This window comes from Myiozetetes cayanensis, unplaced genomic scaffold, assembly GCF_022539395.1.
Source record: "Myiozetetes cayanensis isolate MyiCay16 unplaced genomic scaffold, myiCay2020 scf5-8, whole genome shotgun sequence".
Taxonomy (NCBI): domain Eukaryota; kingdom Metazoa; phylum Chordata; class Aves; order Passeriformes; family Tyrannidae; genus Myiozetetes; species Myiozetetes cayanensis.
The window spans coordinates 108285875-108308397 of NW_026087742.1; the positions used below are offsets into that span (position 1 = coordinate 108285875).

Sequence of the window (22523 nt, forward strand, 5' to 3'; positions counted from 1 at the left end):
ATATGTATATACACACACTCACACACACACACACTGGAAGTCTTATGAGCGTAAGTGAAGGTATTTCAAAACTCTGCTAACTGCTAAACTGACCTGCAATCCCTTCTCAAGTTGCTAATAAATGCAATAGGAAAAGTAATTTCAGTAAAAAAGGCAACTTCATTAGACAGAATACAAAAAAACCTAACTTTCAAGTGAAGAAAGACTATTATCTCAAATGACACATTTGAAGCAAATGTGCTGGAAAGGGGAAAACAATGAAGAATTTTTAAGTTTATTTTTCTCAGGGGAGCAGAGAAGCTTCCTGGCTTTTAGGTCAGGAAGATTATCATAGCGTAAATAGATTTAAATTGTTCTCTGTGTTTTTAACATGGTTAAAGACAATAAAAATAAGTAACTTTTCTTGTTATATAATCAGTCTTTCGTTCAAATGAAGTGATCTTACTTTTCTGGTACCATACAGTCCAATAAGAATTTACACATTAAAAGTCAAATATCACAGTCTGAAATTCGGATCATGACAACTTATTTCTCTTCTTATGGAATTATATTTTTCTAGCAACAATATAATCTCAGTTTTCATACTTTACAAGGTGACATTATCTTTTCATATTATTGAAATGTCATGTTTCATACAATTACCTAGTATGTTTTTAAAAACAAAAATATTTTATTCAGGGACCCAAAACCAGCATCAAGTTAATAGTCTGGTTCTAAAACTCACCATGTCTGAAATTCCCATTTTCCATTCACCCAAAGACTCTGTCCCATGAAATCCCTTTTAATCTTCAGCTCTTTCCGAATAATAAAAGATGGAAGTTATGCAATATTAATCTTTTCAGGTATCTTATCTTCCTTTTGATGTTTTTACTTGGAAGGTACATGAGAATAGGTGTAATCTACAATTTTCTTTCCAGGAAATGCTACATAACAAGGTTACATGTCATCACAGTGAAGTTCTATATAACTGAATGTTCTCATAATTGCTGCATTTTGCTACTGAGGAACACTCTTTTAATAAAATTCTTCTTCATTCAGGTGGATATTTAAGCTGACGCCAGCTCTCCAAGATCAGTATTTTCACACTGTTAAGACATTTTCCCTCAAGACACAGGACTTTGCAAAAACTTAGTTAGTTGTACTGTAAAATACCCAAGCTTTTCCTTGACTGCTGTGGTAATGCACCAAGGACACCCTTTGAGTGGAGGACTTGGAACATTTCTTGAAACAGTGAGCAACATCCACCTGCCTTGACAAGTGGAAAGTCTGAAATACAAATTACGCTTTATTTAACGATGCTGGTCACAAAGTAGTGGTTGGTGGAAGAAAGCCAAGAACTGTCTGCTGATTTTCCACAAATCACAATGAACGTGCAGGGATAGCAGATCACAGATAAACTACTCATATCTCAGCTGGCTCTCGAAGTCTTACCATCACTATGTACAGTCATGCCAGCAGTACAGATACTGTACATTTTTGTTCTATGATCTATAAACACCCGTGAAAAAATGCAAATATTCTAGATGATCCTAAAATGTACAAGTAGGAAAGGTATATCCATAAATCAGAAGGAATGAAGAAATATTAAAGGATTCATACAAACTAGAAGAAGCAGAAAACTAACAGGATGTGGTAATGTTAAGCACATACTGAGTACAAATTTAATTATAGAAGGGTTCAGACTGGAAAAGATGTCCAAGATCATCGAAATACAGATAAGCACAGGAGTCCAGCTAGAACTGCTTTACCTAGACCTGTGTTGTTTCTCTTGGATTGTTATGGAACTTCATGTCTAATCCACAGACCTCAACAACCTCCACTCTGTGTACAACAGGTGCTGGACTTAGCCTTGACCAACTGGCTGATGCTTCAGTTCTGCTCTGAATACATCCATGATTTAACAGACAACTCTGTAAAACTGAAGCCTTTTATTAAAATTTAGCTATTAAATAGCTTTAAAAAAATTCCCAAGTAACCACCTTAAAAACACTTAAGTAATTCTTTCCAGTTGCTGATATGCTTAGCAAAAAGCGATCCACTTACCCCAAAACTCATAATTTTAAAGTATGCAAGAACCATCATTTATGCTAGTTTCAAGATTCCTAGATTCCTGGAAAAGCTCAGTGGGAAGACTGCACATAAGAGCCATCAGCCTCCACCAAGAGCATCAGTGGAATGAATGGTAAGATCATTAATGAAAAACTTGAGCTGACCATCTACTGAGTCTGCTGAAGTGTTGAGGTTGAGAGTCATCTTCTTTTGCAATAAAGGAAGCAGAGTTCCTCTGGAATTCCTATGTTGAATATAACTTACCAAAGGACACTTTGATTAGTGTAAACTGCAGAGGATAACCTTGGTAAAGACAAATTAAAGGTTATAATACATAAATCTTATTTCACACACACACAAAAAAAACATATCAAAGAAAACCTACTGTACACCATTCAGTTGGAATCATGTTTGAGCTATGCTAACTAAAAAGAGTGGAAAGAAAAGATGGATGAATGCATATTTCATCACACTTGTACTTACTTGAGGAAAGAAAGCAATGCCGAATGCTGCCAGTGGAGCTGTAACATTCGTTCGACCGGATCACGGGACAGCAACTGGCTCGCTGCAATGCCTGGTAATGAGTCTCCATACAGATGGAATAACATCTCACAAAAACCCTTATCTTTGCTAAGGTTTCGTGTAAAAACCTTATCTTGGGAAATAGTCATCTGGACTTTACACACATCACTAAGAGAGAAAAAGCCTTTGTTATTATTCTTTTAAATGCATGAAATGATCTAAAATGACACTTATCAGAATGTTGAGTTTAATAGACCATGAACTAAAAACAGAAGCAGGAAGGTTGAAAAGTATAGCACTTTTTCCTTTTTACAGAACTTCAAGAATTTTGAAGTGTGTGAAATATTTAATACGTGTATGTGAAATACTTCATACATAAATTCGTGTTTGTCAATGCTTTCTGGAAAACATAACTTTGATTCCTATCACGTTTATAAATATCTATGTGGTTTTGTCTCAGAAGACTGGCTTCTTCATTATTTAGTAGCAAGCTGGATAAGATCAGCTAAGTGATGCCACTAAGACTGATACATTTCCAGAGACTATGAAATATTCTTTCCCATCTGTTTCTTGATCTTTAGATCACGTGAGGCAAAAAATGACATTGTTAAACCACTTATGACCCAAAGAAGGAGCAATGGCTAGAACTGTCTTCATTCTGGGAGGAGGATCAATTTCAATTAAGAGGGTGGCATAATTTGAACTGCCTATTTAACATACACTGCATTATGATATGCCTGAGCATCATAGTTCAAAATATATTTTAGAAAGTTAAAAACAAACCCTGGATGACATTTTCATATAAGAAGCACATATAAGCTATAATTTTAATAGAAAACTATACATCAGAGAGTGTTTATATTCCTTAGATCATAACAAAAACACTTTAGTATGTATGTTAACATTTTATAAGACAGACATGAGTTAGCTGTAAGCAGATGTGAATTACCTTCTCAGTGAATAAGGTATTGAAATAGGATTCTGTCCCTTAGGCCAGCCAAAGAGCGTGAACCAGCTCTTAATAGCAATTAGGGTTTTTTGAAAGAAGATGTACTCCTCCTCTTCATCAGGGAAAAGCGATAATTCAAGTTTATTTTTTTCCCTATGATTTTGACTGCCAGCTTCATTCTCTTCACTTACAACTTCACTCTCTTCACTTGCATCTTCATCACTCTCATTTTCAGAAGCAGTATCCACCTCTGAATTATATACACACAAAAAAAAAATCCTGAAAGATTCCTTATATCCATACTTTTGTCTAGTACAAAACTCTTTAACACACAATTGTTTTTAAAAAGAAAAAACAAAACAAAAACAACAAAAAAAATCTTTCAGACAACAAATGATCAACTTATTCTGGAAGTAAGCATAGAAAAATATACATAGAAAAAAATATTTCCCAAACAACAAAAAGTAAACTCAGACATGGTTTACAAAACCACAGAGAGCAATCTTAAAGAAACAGTCATACAGTTCCAATAGATACAGCTTTGCCAATTGGTCAGTGCTAGTTCCCCACCCCAGTCACACAGCATGGCTAAGTAACTGATCAGTGTTCAGACACTTTATCAGTTACTCTAGAGGTATAATTAAGCCTACATCTATAAGCCTTTGGACTTTTCTCCCCTCTTTTAGGCCTTCTCTCTCCTAATTTATGACCTGTTCATATTACTGCATGAAAAGGTAACTAAGACAAATAATTTTCCTTATAGCACAAGTAACTTAGGTGACTTTATCCTTGAAGGTGTATTTAATACCATTGTTGCAGTTTCAATGTTACACTAAAAGATGCAAAAATTAAATAGCTGACACCTTTGTGAATAAAAAAAGGCTCGCTGGGATTTAAGAAGAATAAACAATTCAGAGTGGAGGAAAGAGACTTATCCTTTATAAGATCATTGAACATATGTGCTGCATTATACCTGATAGAGAAACCAGTGAGCCACTGGTTTCACCAAAGGAACTTGAGGAAACACTGCGGGAAGGCGACTGTGGTGTAAAACATGGATGCAAAACCACTTCTGCACTATTGCAGTCTTTACAGTCTGTAAAACAAGATTGAAGTTGCACTTGAGAAAACAGATTTTATTGTCTCTGCTCTAATAGATTATAAATGGATATCTGCTTCTATATTTTCCTACTTCATGCTTCAATTAATCAAGTAGCAGTTCTGATTTGACTCATCATGGAAATCTCCCTTCAGTCATTAGACTGGGGGCCAGAAAAAAAGTTTCCTGTATATTTTTTCCATTAACTGTATGTTTTACAGGATGAGTTTTCCTACTTGCTGAAAAGCACCAATCAAAACAATGCTAATCCAAGAATTCTGTCATGAACAAAATATTCTTAGGACTTTAAGGACACATTACAGCTGTGTAATGAGTCTCAGCATACCATTATCAAGATCTTTCAGGCCTAACAACATTTATTTTAGAAACCAAACTCAAAAGTAAACTTTAGCAATCCATCATTCTGAAACAACTCATATGTTCTAACATTCTCATGTTGGCCTATGATAGGATTAGAGGACCCTCTGCCAGCTACTTCTGATGTCAGTCCAGAACAAAAGAGGAACCAAGTGTTGTTTCTAGAGAAGTAAACACACTACTAAGAGAAGGAAAAGCTCTGTATGATTAACTGTTGATTGTTGGTATTGTTATTTGTATCATCTGGAGCAAGTGAAACAAGAGCATGGTGTCAGAATGGAAGTAAAGCCTTCCTGAATAGCTTTCAAAGACACTGTGTGATACAGATTTGGTTTGGTCCCATTAAACTCCCTTTCACACCAAAATAGTCTATAAAAAAACACATAAAAAGACTCAAAGAATTTAGTGGTAATGACTTGCTTCAAAACTGATACAAACTGATAGTATGGACAAACCAATAAGCAATCAATGCAGGACAGAAATATCCAATCATTAATGAGAGATCATTTCTTATAAAACCATCACTCCATTGTTGGCTTAATCCTCAAGGGAAACCTACAAAGCCTCTTCAAAAGAGAACTTGCAAAAATAGTCTATTGGTCACACAAAACAAAAAAAAAAAGAAAAGACGAAAAAAATTACACATTAATAACAGATAATACCTTTTCCCCCTTTCCTATGTTCATTTTATTGTGTTATGATCCCTGAATTATATGGTACCTATAAATACCTTCTTTGGGGGGGAAAAACCCTAAAACATTGCTTGTCTTCTTGATAATCCCTTTTTTAACCACACAAGTATCAATTCTCTTTTCTCTTAAATAGTCCAAGTAACACACTTATTTTAAGTTAATGCAGTCTTAGAATTCATTCTTTAAAGCCAAATCTTTGTCAGATTGAAGGACTTATTTGCTTACCTAAAAAACTCGTCTATTTCACCAAAATATATCAGATCCCAACAGTTACAAAAAAATACAATTTTTTTTCCCCATACTTGAAGCTGCTTTGAGCAGGAAGATGGACCAGATGACTCCCAGGGATCCCTTCCAAACAGAATTATACAATGATCCTAAATCTCCTCGCGTAAGCACAGCCACACATAAAGAGATTACAGATCACTGAGGCAGAGATGGGGTCAGCATGGGGGACACAGGCAAAGATATAGAGACAGGGAGCCAGGCAGAGGGTGGCAGGAAGGGAGATATATTACAAAATTATTTCTGCTCTCTGATCACAGGCTTTTATTAGGACTTAAAATATGGCTGTGCCATTCAACCTTCAAGGACAGTAATTAAAAAAAAACAAACCTGAAAACAATTCACAAGAGGTAAATAATGACCATATTTTAAAATAATATCATGTGGCTTTCTTCAAAACATTTGATCACTGTCTATCAATACAATTTAAAATAAATAAATTTATTTTCTATTATTTGGGCTATTTTCTTTAATCACAATAAAAACTTCACAAAACATCCTGTAAGGTTTAGGTATATTCAATATTTTTTCAACAAACATTACCTAATCATTTATATGTCTTCCTCATTTTCAACAAGAAAACTGAAGTTATTAAATGGTTTTAAAAAATTAATTGCAGTATTCCCATGTAATTAATGAGGAAAAATGCCATCTTGATGATCACATTCCTGTTACAACCCTGAAAACATTAATAATACTACTGGACATAATATAATTTCAGAGGTGGAGTGTTGACTACTTACGGCTTCTCAAGGTAATTTTTTGATCAGAGCAGTGAAATGCCAAGTACGGGTATAAAGTAAGAAGGCAATTCTCTGCTGTTGCAGCAATTTGAACTGAGAACCTGTTGAAAACAAAACACAGAAGTTACAGTTTTCTATTTACCAATGGTAATCAAGATATTTCTTGATTAGCACAAGGACAAAAGACAGAATGAAGGTGTCCAAACAACTTCTCCACCCTTCTGTAGTGGTTCAACAGGAGATTGCACAGGTGGGAGTGCACCTATCAAAATGCTGAGGTTTAGTATAGTATTTCCACTTCATAGTTTTCCTATGAGCACAGGTGTATCATTAGTCTGAAACTGATTTCAAGAAATCAATTAACTCTGTCTCTCTAAAAAGAAAAAAAAATATTAAAATCACAGCTGACACTTATGAGTGTCCTAGAACTTTTGACAAGGGAAGTTTTCTTGAAAAGCAACTTCTATTTTGATGTATCATTTATTCTGTAAGACTTTACAGAAATGTCATAATAAATACTTAAAAATAAATAGATTCAGTTTAAAAACAAGAAGATATTGACTGCAATTGTTGGAATTTAATAGAAATTGATGTCCATGCTCCAGTGTTCACTAGAGTGTCTGTACTATCTGTAGCAGCTATATAAATGTGCAGCAATCCATCTTTTAACCCTTTTTTCGTACTTCACCTCAATCTCTCAGAGTGTAGTCAACAAGTAAATTATTGCCATCGATGGAACCCTGTTAGCCATCTGTATTTATGTTCTTAGCTCATTGCAACTGACAGGTAATTAAACTGAGCTTAGTCCTATGTTATTAAATAGCTAGGTTTGCACTCCACTCCACATTTACTTATTAACTAACATTAATATTAATTAACTGTTTTGACTAAGCTGTCAAAAATACAAAGAAAAGTGTGTTTTAATAATTCAAACAGCATGCTGATATCCATTTTGCTTTAATATATTGAGAATTATGCATAACGGAAATATACCTTGCACAGAATATCTTATTTTCTTCAAATAACATACTGAAAGAGAAATTCCTGTTAATTGTAAATTTAGATTACCATTAAAAGCTATCACAAGACCTTTCGGATTAATTTATATATGACATAATCATATTTTACTGCTTTTTCATAGAAAAAGTTAAACAAGGAAAACAGAAATATTTTAAAACTACCAGAAAGTAGTTTTCTCTTTCATTCTTCCCTCTCCTTAGATATCACTTTCAAGGGAACTTTTTAAATAGAGAAAGGCTCCAATAAAATCCATAGCCATCTTCTTATCTGTAAATATTCAAACTGGAATTCCAATTTCATAGCTAACAGCTATTTAAATCAATAATCCAGCTCTGCAATGTTTTTATTTGCTCATAGGACATGTCAATCCTGTTGGAACAAGGGTCTTAGCCAGTTTCCCCTTGTAGCACCCTGTTTTTTACTATTGTCACCCTTCCTGCCTTTATTCAGCAGAAATCTCAGCAGCAGGACAGATGGCTATGAGAGGTATATCCACATCTATCTATAGGCACAAAATGTACATTTGTACATGCTCAAATCAGGTGTCAGAGCTTGTTTTTTTCCAACTTTACCATGTCATTTAATGACACACAGGATCAATAACAGCAACACAGAAAAGTTTGCCGGCTTCCAACCCAGGACTTTATGGTGGTACCTCAGCCATCTCCATCCTCAGTGCTGGTTTGAGATTTGGGCATATGCCAAATCTTCATTCATGTTCTGACTTGCACAGTAATGAAACACAAAAGTTTGATTGAGAACAACTGCGATACAGCTTAACTATTTATCCAAATTTCATCAGTGATACTACTCAAAGCAAAGACACTAACTGCACAATCTAGAATCTAAAGAACAGCATAAATACAAATAAATCCTTCAGAGCTCGTGGTGCTGCTGCAAGAGAAGCTCCTCCCTGTTCCATGCGCTGAGAACCCCACAGGGATATGGCTCATTGCCTGCTGCCATCACAGTAAGAGAAATGAATACACCAAGTCAATGCAAATACTGAGGATGAGCAGATGAATCTGCACGACAACAGCTGATTCTGCAGATAATACTGATCACAAGGATTTAGCTTCTGTGAAGAAGGGGTTGAAGAATTTGCTATATGGGGAGATTCTGAGAGTTGTGAATATTCACCAGGGAGGAAAGAAGGCTCAAAAAAATACCCAATGGGAGGGGGGAAGGAAGATGGAACCAAACTTTTCCCAGTAATGCTCAGTGAGATGACAAAAGGCAATGGATACAAACTGAAATACAGAAAATTTTATCATTTCATCAGAGGGAAAAAACCCCAACATAACAAAGCAAAACAAAACAAAACATGAGAGTGGCTAAACTCTGGACAAGTCTGTTTAGAGAAGTTTACGGAGTCTCAGTCTTTGAAGATAACACCAACTGGACAAGAGAGTTGATTCTTTGAAGAGGGGATGAGATGATCTCTGGAAACTCTTTCCAACTTCAGCCATTCTGTGTTAATAAATATCAACTCAATTATTGGCCACCTGTCCACTTATCATTAAATATTTTAATACAGCATTTTCCTGACGTGCTATTTGAAAGGAAAGATCAAGAATGATTCAGTAGCTAAAAAATTAATCTGAGTGTCAAATGATGACACTCCATTCATAAGGGCATATGGCAGAAAAGCAAAGGTGCTAGAGCTAAATATTTATCATACAATGATAAAGGTACTGAGACAAAAAAACATACAAATTTCCATACAAACATAGAAACTAGATTACAAAGACATGTACATTCTGCATGTGCTTAAAATCATCTTTTACCACTGACCTTTATTTATAACATCATTAACAAAGTGACACTATAAAATTAGAAGTCTTGTACAATATATCTATTTTGCATTTGCAACAGAGTTTATCTAAATTATACACAGGTCTTTGTTATTCTATTGGACTGAAAGGTATCTCCATTACTAGTAAATGTGAAGTCACTAAATGTGTTAAATTATTCAGTGTATTCGGTATTATAATGCTTAATAAAGCAAGTAAAAAATTTGTTACCTACATGGACCATCACTGCCACTGCTATTTCAGTGTTTATTCCCTAATGAGTATTTCCAAAGAACACAAAACAGGAAAACTGCCGCTAAATATATTGTGTTTACCAACATTTGAAACCTGCTGATCACCAAAAGTAAAGCTCCAACTGTGATGACAAAAAATACCATCTAACACTGCAAAAGAAAGTTTATATTAGAAGTTCTCCACTTCTCTTCAAGTAACTGATTTTTTTCATTAAATTATTTGTTTTAATGTTTGTTGAAAGACAAAAGAACCTGAGTCAAAATATATTTATCCTTTTTAATTTGCTCTGTAGCATTTCAGATGTTTCCTGAAACAAGTGATTTGGTATGTATCAGTGTATCCCAAATGCTTTAGAAATGCAGGCAGACATCAGTTCTTAATTCTTGAATAACAGATGCTTCAGCTCTCAGGGACCATCACAGTGGGAGAAAGCCACAAGCACAGAAAAGAACAGGAGTGATTAATGGGTTTGGACCATCCTGGTTTTCAAAAGCACTCCCTACTATCTGAGGCAAAATGCCAGTATATTCTAAGGTCAGATGAATGCTGCAAAGCAGCATCCAAATACCAAGAACTTCAATGTTTTCTATCTCCCTGCTCGCTCCAAATGTAAATGATATTGAAACAAATTGACAGCTTCAATTCTCCCGGGCGTGCCAGCAGAATACATGCTTTGGACATTTGCCAGCAGTGCCTATTAAAGAGCTGCACGGTTTAGGCACATTTCCCCAGAGCAAAGGGAACACACTGCTTCCCCTGCGAGACGCTGAGATCTGATGGACTATCACAACAACTGGAACCAATCCATAACTGGGTTAGTGATTGTGTCTCAGTTGTATCGTATTGTTATTAGAGGCTAAATTCCCTGACAGCCTCTCCTTCAGAAGCTCCAGCCATGAGTAACATGAATAAATTCAGAAATTGCCTGAGTTTCCACAGCTCTCCAGTAGGAGCAGGAAAGAAAATGGGCAACAGAACAGAACATGGGAGGCAAGGACCTCAGAGCATTTGTGTCATCAGTGATCACATCAATTTACCTTCCCAACACAAGTGGGGATCCTGGGACACTTTGCTGCTCAGAGCACCACCTTCTTTGAGTGTATGACACAACAGGCACCTGTTGTTTATTGCTTATTTTTAGAAATAATAAATTGTCTTTTCAATCAAGGTGGCAGAAAACTTTCTTTTCTGCTGAAGTATTTGTATAATCAGCAAATTGAAAGATATAATAACAGTAGAGAACAAATATTTAAACATGTCATGTTTGCAGAAGTTTTCTGGGGGAAATACCTGTCATAGCTAAATATTTCTTCCAATTTATGAAATAGTTACTCAAGAAAATCTTGGATTTTATGTTATCTGTATTCCCATCAGTCCTATGCAAAGAAACATCATTTATTTTGCTTTGTAGTCATAGGAGCAAATAGGAAGAATAGAAATCTTAGAATTAGAAATTAACTGAAAATTCTCATTTAAGGTAGTCATTAAATAAATATTAATGTACTTTCTTCTGTTCCATTTAATGAAAGTTGTGCTGACAGTAAATTTCCTACATGAATGACAACTATATATCTCTTCAGTTTTCTTTTACAATTGCATATAACACGTCTTTGCTATAAAAATTATTGCCTGTTGTCTTTCAAAAGTTTTCTGTAAAGTAGCCAAATTCAACACTATCTATCCTCTACCCAATGTTCACTCTGTATTAAAAAAAAAAGGAACACATTGTTATTTAGAAGGATTAAATAAGGGCTATGCAAATCAACCCTACTGACGTTTTAGACCAAATTTAGAAAAGCAAAACACTGTAGAGGCTAAGTAAAAAATTACCCAAAAAGAGTATTTGCCTTGTCAATGCTCCTGCTTTGAAATATGCCTTTGCTTAGAAGTTAGAGCTTCTCTTCTAAGTAGTTAAACATAGGATATATTTTACCGATCTATGAAAAATTTAAGTTGCTTATTTTAATAAGAACATCCCAGAACATGGAATGGAAGTTGAATGTCAAAATTTTATTTCAAATCATTCTTAAAATACATATTACTACTTTGGAAATGAAAACATAAAGAGAGAACACCTGACAAATTAATACATCTTCAGCACCTGATACTGTGGGATTTCACAGCCTATTAAGCAGTCCAGGAACCTATTCAAGACCAGTTAGCTTTTATAGGTGTTATAAAAGGTTATAGGTTTCATTGTTTTATTATTAAAGACGTAGACAACCCTGAAATCTTGCCATCCTAAAAGACTCAAATTAACAAAGCAGTTTAAATTCATTAGTTGCACAGTCTGAAGCAAATTGCTCAAATGCTTAGACAATTAGGTTTGAAGTTTGAACGTGTTGCACAGGGCTCCCATGGGGTTGGGTTGGCAAGAATGAGGGCAGATATGCAGAGAACAAGAAATTGCAGCTACATGTCACTACAGAGTGGAATATCAAAGTAGATAATAATACTAATGGTAGTAATAAAACTGGAAAAGTTTATCCAGGTCTGGATAAATTTTTCTGGACTTCAGTAGAATAATAACAGGATTAGAGAATCAGGTACTTCCTTAGATTTTTCCAACTGAAAGAAAGAATTCTTTCTGGTTATGAAAAAAAATAACTTCTTCTGAAAGCCAACATGGATAATACTATTACACTGACTAATGGTACACACAGAATCCCTTTGTTTTGGATGCTGTGCTATTTCATCCACTTGTGCTCAGGTTTTGTATCACCTGCTCCTGCAGCCCACACACGCACTCAACTGCCTGTCAGGAAATCACATATACACTGGCGAACTCCTGTGACTATTTCTGTCCTTTAACAAATACTTAACTACTAAGTTTTAAAACATAGCAGCAATTTTAAGATGATTTGAAATTCTGGAGCATGAGTTTTTTCACCTTCACCAGCAGGAACGGCTTTTATGGTTAATTAGATGACTTTCCTTTGCTCTATTTCTTTAAAAAACACACTGAGTTCGCCTTTAAATTGAGGATCGTATCCTTTATTTCCTTTTAATGGGAAATATAGAAAAAATTTTATTACACAGGAGGAATTTTTATTTCTCTATAACAAGGTCTGAGAAGCTGTTAGTGCATCATATAAAAAGTTATTAAAACTAAATATTGTGCCTGCTCAGAAGCCATATTTTAGACCTCATCATAAGCTTAAATTATCCTTTTCTTATAATCACTGCAAACTTCAGCACACATTTATGAACCCATACAATGATTAAATCTTAGAAATAAGTAATATTAATAGGAAATAGATTCTTGGCTGACAATCTATACAGAAAGATATAAAATACCAATCCAATGTGAGCAGCAATAATTGAAAGGCCCATAACCCTTGCATCAAAATAATATAAAATTAATATTTAGAAAAAAAGCCCATTCTAAGCTGTAGAGTGGAGACATTTAGCCCTCAAAATAGTTGCTTTACTGAAAATAGTAGCTGCAGGAATGACTTTTACTCACAACAGCACCTATCTTTCTTCCTTATGCATAAACACTCTCATCCCACCAAGGGGAGAGATGATCAAGACACAAGTTACCAAGTAGATATGAATGAGACCTTGAAACAAAATCCTAAGATGGACACTCAGATTAATTTTAAATTAGATAACAAAGCAGAATTTTGTAGTTTTGAATAATAATTCAGTAAAAAAAATAAAATTCTATGTTCCATTTTCATTTTTTTCAGAATCATTCTTGTATGTCTTTACCCAGCTGTTGTGAGTTCTGTGTCTTATATCCAACTTTGTCAGTTTGGAACCTTCCCCCCCAATGAATTCGAATTGCACACATTACCTGTTTTCTTCTTCATCAGTGAAGCACATGTTCCCTAAAACTGACACTGGCTTAGATGATCTAAAGCTGATGTGGCAAACCAGTTGATTACTTTTGCCATCTGATGAAAGAACAATGTTTTGTCCTCCTGGAAACTGCACAGAAAAAGGGTAAATCCTGTCACCATCTTCAAGTTCAATCTGAGGAATTTCAACGTAAATTTGTGATGACCTGTGTTAAAAATAAATAATAATGGTGTTTTGTATCACAGGATTGCAGTGATAAAGTTGATTCACACATTCACAAAACTAAGTTTCCCAGTTTAAATAGATAGAATAACTTTAGTTTTGAAGTACAAATCACATGAAACTAATTAAAGAATTAAAATTCCTTCAACATTTAGATGGTAGTTTGTTTTCTTCATATGCATCTGAACATTTTATACTGACCCACAACAGTTCAATGTCCAGATGAAGAGCAATTTCTACTAACTGTGCTACAAAAGGCATAATTAGGTTTCCAAAACTTAAAAATTTCACTGAATTATTGCAGAATAATTTAAAGAAAGCTTTTAAGTAGAAATATTAAAGGGAAATTCATTAAGATACTTAAGATGTTTTCCCCAAGTTATGTGATTATAGGTTTCAGTTCATAAATAAGAATGGCAGTCAGTCCAGGCCCTTATGGAATCCTTTCAGTTCCAAACACTGAGTTACTGACAACAGACAAATCACTTGATAAAGGAGTACTACTCAGACAAGATAAGACAATAATAATTTGAAGGCAAAGTTAATTTCATTAATTTATGACAACAGAAATGCTTTGCTCCAATTCTTCCTTCATTGAAATGATACCTACGTGAGCAGAACTAGTGTTATTGCTCTTTACTGATTAAAACCAGAAAAGTTGTATCTTAAAAATTGGAATAGTTGTGAAGCTGGGTTATGCTACCTAATATTACAAAAGGCTCTTATAAATAAAAGTAACAGGAGGAAGTTGACCCACAGAAAAGTAACAAATACATGAATTGCCTATTGTGAAGTGGCAGGACTAAAACAGTTGTGGTGTCCTTTACAATAATAAAACCTTGCTTATGAAGAAGCAGGGGAGGGGAAGGAGAAAAAAACCAAAAAAACACCACCAAAAACTGCAACAACACCAACTGCTCAAACAACAGCTGGATTTCAAAACAGTGCCTTATAACCTGTGCAGTAGAGAAAATAAAACAACAGAAAGATTTTATCTTATCACAATGAGAAAAAATAAATAAGACTATGATCTTCATATCCGGCTAACTGAAGAAAAAAGTCCTAGTAGGACTCTGATCTTAATTTTTGTGCTATTCATAGCAATTTTTTATTTCTGATATAAATTCATAGAGTGAATATTTCAGTAGATAGTCACTTCTTGAAGCAGGAATGTTTGAGGACAAAACATGGGCTTGTTGCAAATACAGCAATATTAATTACATTAATTTTTTCTTAAACATGCAGATTCTTCTGCTGAGCAGAAAATTAATACTAACCTTCACAAACAAATACCAATCTTCACTTTTTCAGAAGAGAACAAACCAAAGAATTATTCAGGATTTACGTAATAGATCTACGTTGAGATTTTTACCTTAAATAATCCTGTGGAATGATATTGATATCTGCTTCAGTTTCCACACCCAGAGGAACCGGCATCATGATTAAAAAGGGAGGGTCAAAATTTAGTTTTGGTGACTTCAGAGTGCCAGACAAGGTTAACTTGTATTGTGATGGATTATCATTTACATACACTGATATTTCAGAAGTATATGTCCCAGGACAAGCTGTGCAAAAGGTTTGAAAAACAATTACACAACCATAAATACATGCAATTAAAGGAGTTACATTAAGAGGTTTTGGGTTGGGTTTTTTGTTTGTTTAAAAAAAAATAAAAATCAGCACTGCTTTCTTTGACATAAAATAAATATAATAGCAGAAGAATATTTATTAAGAAAGCTTAGAACACTTGCCTGTAGCAATGAAAAATCCACATTTTTTTTTAACTTGTCCGAAACTTTTCAGAGTCTGAGTTGTTAATTTATTGCATTAGTGTTCTATTATTGTACATAATACAACACTTAGCAGATTTTTAAGAATTGCAGTTATACCATAAACTACAATAACTGACACAGAGAATACTTATTTTATAAAGGAATAACTATCAGAAGCATCAGAAGCCAAGACAAGGAAAAGTTGGTGCCTTTTAGGAGGGCAGTGACAACAGTTACAAACGTGACCCTAAAACCTGTAATGTTGCTAAGTCAGCCTCACTCGAGCCAGCAGGACCAGTTCTACCCTTCACTAAGAGCATCTCCCATTCCACAGAAACATTCAGGTTGGAAAAGACCTTGAAGATCATCAAGTCCAACTGCAAACCTAACACTGCAGTCCATAAAAAAAAAGTGATGGGATGACCAAATATCCTTCTCCAGGCATTCTCTACAGTGCTGTTGGACAGCAGTGAAGACGACAATGGTAAAGATAATTTCCTTGTGTTCTGCCCCTTCTAATGCCACCTTCCTTACTGCTGCAAGGTAATATCTCTAGGATGGAAAAGTACAATTTTTTCCACTGACACAGGGGGGAGCAAGGTGCTTCCTTCCACATTACACTATCAAAATGGTATTCCAAACCAAGCAGTGCCATTTACCAAATTTTCAGCCATTACCACTGCTGAAGAGACAGCAACACAAGCAATTTTGAGGGCCAACTAGAGAATAGCGCTTGTATTGTACAGAAACAAATCTGTATGGTGTGTTGTAAGACAACCCAAAAAGTTTAATCTTTTGAATTTTGAGAAGAAACCTTTCGAGAAAAACATTTTGAGAAAAACCTTTCCCTTTGATTCCTCTCTATCATATCAGTATGGAAAAATCCTCAGCTAATAAATAAGAGGAAAAGATAGTTAAAAAAAATTTATTTTATGTGTCTGTATGAACATTCATGTGTCACTGCAAACAAAATACACAACAGACTCTTCTGAGATGAGCTCAGATAATTAATTCCACAGCCTGAGAAAGAGCTGTCACTGTTTACAAACAAAAATAATAAAACCTAGTGTCTTCAAAATACTTTTTCTTATTTCCTCCTTATAAGACCTATTTATCTGGCTCAAAACCAGCTTGTTGCTGAACAAAGGTTGGTTTGTCATGGTCCATCCTCCGGTGGTGGGTGTGCACCCCCTGTCTTATGTGGATCAGAGTTTTGCCACCAAACACAAAAAAACCTCCTTTTCCCCTTTGTTTGGGGGGTGCAAACCTACCTTTTGCAAATGGCCAATTGTTTGAATCATCAACCATTAACATTTCAGTCTCTCACAAGCACATAAACCAATAAATTATTGCTTATGTCAGAAACACCAGGATGTTGTAATATTGCCATCATTTTAAACAGACACAAAGACAAAAAAAAAAAAGTGAATTATTTCATTAAGATATTTTCATTAGTTTAGAAGGCATAGGGCCAGTGTTTTCAGGATATTTCTTGTTAAACAAATTACTTTGAAATTAATGAGAATTATGTCCTGAACTAACAGCTGAAGTCATGAATTTATTTTACTACTCACACCTTTAATGAGCACTGTCAAAGCTGTTACAATTCTGGTATACCACCATTAATTTCTATAGGACAAAAAATAAGCAGTCCAGTGGACGTGAAAGTTTTCCTTATGAATTTGCCAATCTAAAGCTGCCAAGGGCTAACAAAACCTGTACAATGATACGGGAAATGTCCCCTTGTCTTATCTAGATATATTTATTAGGGGAAATAAGCATTAGGAAAAACTCTGAATAAAGGAACACAATTTCTTGAAGTACTTATGTGAATATATTCATTAGGTGCTTCATTCTCAGTCTAATTTGCACTAGAAAGCCCATCCAGTTCAGGGTGCCTAACTCCATAGCTATCCTGGGACCATACTTCATGAAGATTCCTTGTTAATAGTAAACAGATTATATTTCTGATGAAAGTCAGTTATACACTTATGCAAACTGTCCTCCCACACTTTCAGAGGAGAAGTCTCCACACCTTTCACTCTACGTTGTTTCAGTTGCACTTTAAATTAGCATCAAAAACTGGTTTAAACAGCCTTCTCCTTGAGGATGTCCTCTCTAGCAGCATAGATCCATATTTTTTATTTTTTTGCCCTCAAGAAATTTTAACTCTAGAGTAGCAAAGGTTTTGATCTTCTAAGACTGTATAAGAAGAAAGTAAAATCACCACCTTCAGTTCTGGAGAATCTCTAGCTTTACTTTTTTAATAGGTAGCACCATCATACCATGCATTATATAAACCCTTGCATTTGATTAAATACTGCATATTACTGTAGCACTTTGTACTCTATTACAGATGCTTCAGTTATAGTTAAACAAATTACTCTAATGCACTTTCAAAGTTCATTTTAAGGTTTGTTCACCCCCACATACTACAACTTTACAGTAGAATCCTATGAAGGTGATTAGCACACTATATTCATTAACTAGGTCTCCCATAAGGTTTTTGATGTACCTAATGTTCTCTTACAAGAAAGACTAAATGTTCTCTTACAAGAAAGACTAATGATATTCATTGAAGATATAGCACAAATAGGCTGTAAATCATGGGAAAATACTTAGAACATTAAACTGAGGGTGATTTTTACAGTTATTTATGATTTTCTGTAAACAAAAGATATGGGAACACAGTAAAAATACAGATAACTTCAAATTAAAATAATTTATCAGTCATATTTATGTATACACACATCTGAATTTACACATGCAATTTATCCAGTAATTAAAAATATTGGCTTTTATTTGTATGCTGTGCTCTGCTTCACAGTTTGCAATACACAAGCAACTCCAAGCAACATGTGCAATTAAATACTGCTCTTGCATATTCACAATGTTTACAGAACACCATTTAACAGGCTTCTCAATTTATCATATAGAATTATTGCAAGACTCTTCTAAACAAAGAAAAATATAGGTATATTAAATTGTACACAGTGCAAGTTAGACATTTCAATATTGTGATAAAGAACAAACCTAGCATCTTTCTTTACTATGGGGGTGCTCCCTTGCTGACTCAGGATCAGATCCAACTGACAAAACAACTTGTCTTCCCCTTGAGAATGCTGGGGCCCCAAAAGTAGGCCACTTAAACTGTCAAAATGAGGGAGTTCTGTAGGCATCAGCTGCATATGCTGGTGGGCTTTATCAGCTCAAATACAGTGTTATATTCCACGATTCTGTGAATCCTGTATATTACTCTCTACCCTAAACACTTGACTGTGAACTGGGTAGAATCCTAATATTCCTATTCTGTTATTCCTTTTCTGCTATGTGTGGTCGATTACGATCTCCCTTCATGCTCCCAAGTTTTGTTAGAAACCTTTTTTACATATTTTTACTTAAGGATTCATTCCTGAGCAGATTACCTCAAAAAATATCATAGCTAAGTGATTTTTTATCTCATTGAGGCAGGAAATTTCCATTCTTATCTAAATTATGACTATTTAGAAAAAAGTTCACATATGTGCCAAGTACCCTTGAAAAGCTTTAATACCTAAGTCAGTCAACCTAAATGAACATGAAGGAGCAGTACTGAAAATGGTACAGCTATCCCAGCTTTTGATGCTTTATGTGTGCAAAACCTGATGCTTTATATGTGCAAACCAGATTTATCAAATAATGTGATTTCAAAAGAAGTTATTGCATGCTTTTTGTTAGGTCTGCAGCTGTCTTGTTTTCTAAGAACTGCAACTAAACCTTAAGTGATCAAAACGAGTACTAGTATCGAATTTATCATATAAACTCATTTAAACATACCTATGAAAGTGGTACATTGGCCAAACTGTCTGCAGAAGAACTCATAAAATTACTTACGAGGGCAGAATGACACAGCAATATTGACTTTTCCACCTGGACCAAGAGATCCAGCCCGCAGACTAAATTTGAAAATACCATCTTCTATATTTTTGTCTGCATCATCACAGTTCAATTTCCATGTCAATGGCTGCCTTGAGATATTCTTCAGGTCAAGGTCCTGTAAATATTTGCAGAAAAGGAGTACAGGTTGAAAGAGGGAAAACAGCAACCATGATACTTTTCACATTCTATCCTAAGCATTCTTTGTGTAAACACATCAAAAAGGAAGCAAAAGAGCACTAGAAAGCAATGAAGAGCCCATTTTATTCTATCTGTAAGGTGCAAAGATGAGTATGCCTATCTGCACAGCCTAGATGCTTTCCAGTCACTCACCACATTCATAAATAGCAGTATTTTTTCCTTCGAGAATGGAAAAACTTCATTTATTTGAGGTAAATAGATCAAAGCCTCACAGGGGAGTGCCTAGCCAAACAGAACTGAGGACCTTTTCCTGATAAAAACGAAGGACAGCAAGCACTAAACTCCATGGTTAACATTTAGATTTACAGGTGGAGATGTTGAAAATGGAGGAAGTTCAGAATAAATTTTCAAAACCTCTTCTTTCACTTCAGTAAGAAAACAGTAGAATTGTAAATATTAAAAAAAAAATTCCTTTATCTCAGACTTATTTTTCAGCATCCAAAACATCCCTAGCTAAGAAAATGCTTTGATTTCATATTATCATTGTTTTCTGAAGGCACTTGAAAAAACGTTTCAAGTGTTTACACCATTGCCAACAATAATTTTTTATGATTTCTAACCAAAGCCCTCGGGAAATAGAAACAATAAATTATGTTATGGTATGCTTTGTGTTCATACAAATTCTCTGTGCTCCAAATGTGTTATTTAGTGGGTTTTTTCCCTATTAAGCCCTAAATCATGACAAGGAGTTTTTGGGAGAATACCAGTTTTCACAGATCAGCACCATACAATGGACTGGGTCAGCAATTTCAGTGTATGGCCCATCATGGCACATTGATTGCCTTCTGGTACCATCGCTATCTAATTTACCAGTACAAACAGAAGTGGCAAATCTTCAGAACTATGCTATTTCTTACACAATTAATGGTTAATTTCTCATGATGCCCACGCTTTCTCATATTATCAGAGTCAGGACAAGCCCAATTTTGGGTTTTGGAAAAACTTATAGTGATTAAAAGACAAACAAAAAAACTGAACAAAATGACAATGAGAACACTTTCAAATATATAAACCATATATTTGGAATGCAAATGAATTTTGATCTGTGTTCTTTTCCCAGTCATTTTTTGTTAATTAAAGGCTATAGCCAAGAATTTGTGATTAGTACCTGAGAAGTCTCTCTCTCATCAGCAGTACCGAAATTCATGTCACTTGAATGTTGTTCAAATTTAAGTTCCATTGAGGAGAACTCCAATAGTGAATTAAGTGCTGTTGGAAAAAATAATTTAAGATGTTTATACAGCATTATTTGACAACTATTTCCTCAAATTCCCTTCCTTAAATCATTGTTTCTGCACATGTTTAGCACAAAAGTTTCTCCCCTTGTTTTTCTTTTTGTTTCTCCTATACTATAGAAATAATTACTGTAATTTAACTTTGTCTTATTATTATTATTAAAATTATTAACATTTTATATCTACCAGACTTATAGCATCTCTCCTTCATATAAAGAAAGCCATATGATCTTCCTACTGCAGGTGAATGCATTTACAATACATTTTTGACAGTAATTATCAGAAAAGACTTGAAAGATTTCCTTAAAAACAGCATTTCTCTTAATTTCATATAGCTGCAATAAAGAAACTGTCACAAAGAATGGAGTTTAAAGCAAGGATTTTAAAAAAGTCCCAAAGGTATATGTTCCCATAGCTTTTCTTTTTCTTCTTGGAAATAACACTGGAAGCACACAGAACCCTTTCATTAAAATCTGCAACATTCTCTATGCCTGGTGTTGATCAATTCTTTTCTCCCCCTAAAAAACCCAAAAAATTTCCTATTCGCCTATATCACATTATGTAAACAGGAGTACAATCTGTATTTCTCTAGAGTACAGGCATATAAACTCTATAAAGTAATATTGTTTCAAAATAGGAACATAATCTCCTGGAATGCTTCCACCAATATGCAACTACGCCATTAACAAAGTCCTCAGCTCTCACCAAAACTCCTGTACAAGGAGAACGCAGAAAGACAAACACTATGAGGGAGATTATCGACCCAACCAAAACAAAATTTTGAGATGGATTATAAAAACAAATTTCAGCTCACATGAGGCCATTACAGTGATAATACATCCTTTTCCTTTGTATCAGACAGAGGTTAGACTTGTGCCTTTTTCAGTCGACTTTTCTGTCCTGTTTTGTTTTTTCTCTTTCAGTGCTTTCTTACACACCTACAAGCAGTCTCCAGGGAAAAGTCTTACAAGTATTTAAGTAAGAGAACTGCTCTCCTTTCCAGGTGCTGAAACAGTCTACAAACTTTGCTTTTAAAAAAAAAATTTAAAAAATGTTTGTGTTGGATTGAAAACATATTGACTACACTGAAGTTAAAAGACTGGGTTGAATAATCTTGAGTACAAACATCAGATATAAGCTATTGATTTAAGTGTCAACCACACTGTCCTGTGCAGTCTGAATCCTGGTCAACCACAAAAACTGTCACAGGGAAAAAAAATTGTTAGAGCAGAAAACAAATGTGCCATAAAAAGCCATCCAGCAGTGAGAATTAGGTCTATTTGTCAAATCAAAACTTCGAGCTCGCAAGATGTATCTTACCCAGTTTTAGCTCTTAAAGCGGTAATCTGAAATCAATTAATAACAGATGTAATTTTTAAGTTGTCAGAATGTAATTAAATTATCAAGTTCTTTTTTTAAAACTAAAATAATTTGGCTAGTTTCCTGTATCCAAATGATTATCTGAAACACTGAGTGATCAAGACATTTATTTAGACTTCTCCCTCTCCTCCCAGACCATTAAAATTCCCAGTAAGAATGTAATTTCAAAACTCAAATTTAAACAGAAGTCACACTTCATTCCTTCAGCT

At 34.6% G+C, this 22523-nt stretch overlaps 1 protein-coding gene across 1 annotated transcript in view; it reads right to left on the minus strand.

Annotated features, from left to right (window-relative positions):
- Positions 1–22523, minus strand: part of CFAP47 (cilia and flagella associated protein 47) — a 271615-nt gene that overhangs the window by 211743 nt on the left and 37349 nt on the right. Inside the window, 8 exon segments of the mRNA XM_050332181.1 lie at positions 2533–2739; positions 3521–3770; positions 4494–4616; positions 6718–6818; positions 13585–13794; positions 15184–15376; positions 19457–19616; positions 20808–20908. Of these exon segments, the coding sequence (XP_050188138.1) occupies positions 2533–2739; positions 3521–3770; positions 4494–4616; positions 6718–6818; positions 13585–13794; positions 15184–15376; positions 19457–19616; positions 20808–20908 (1345 nt within the window).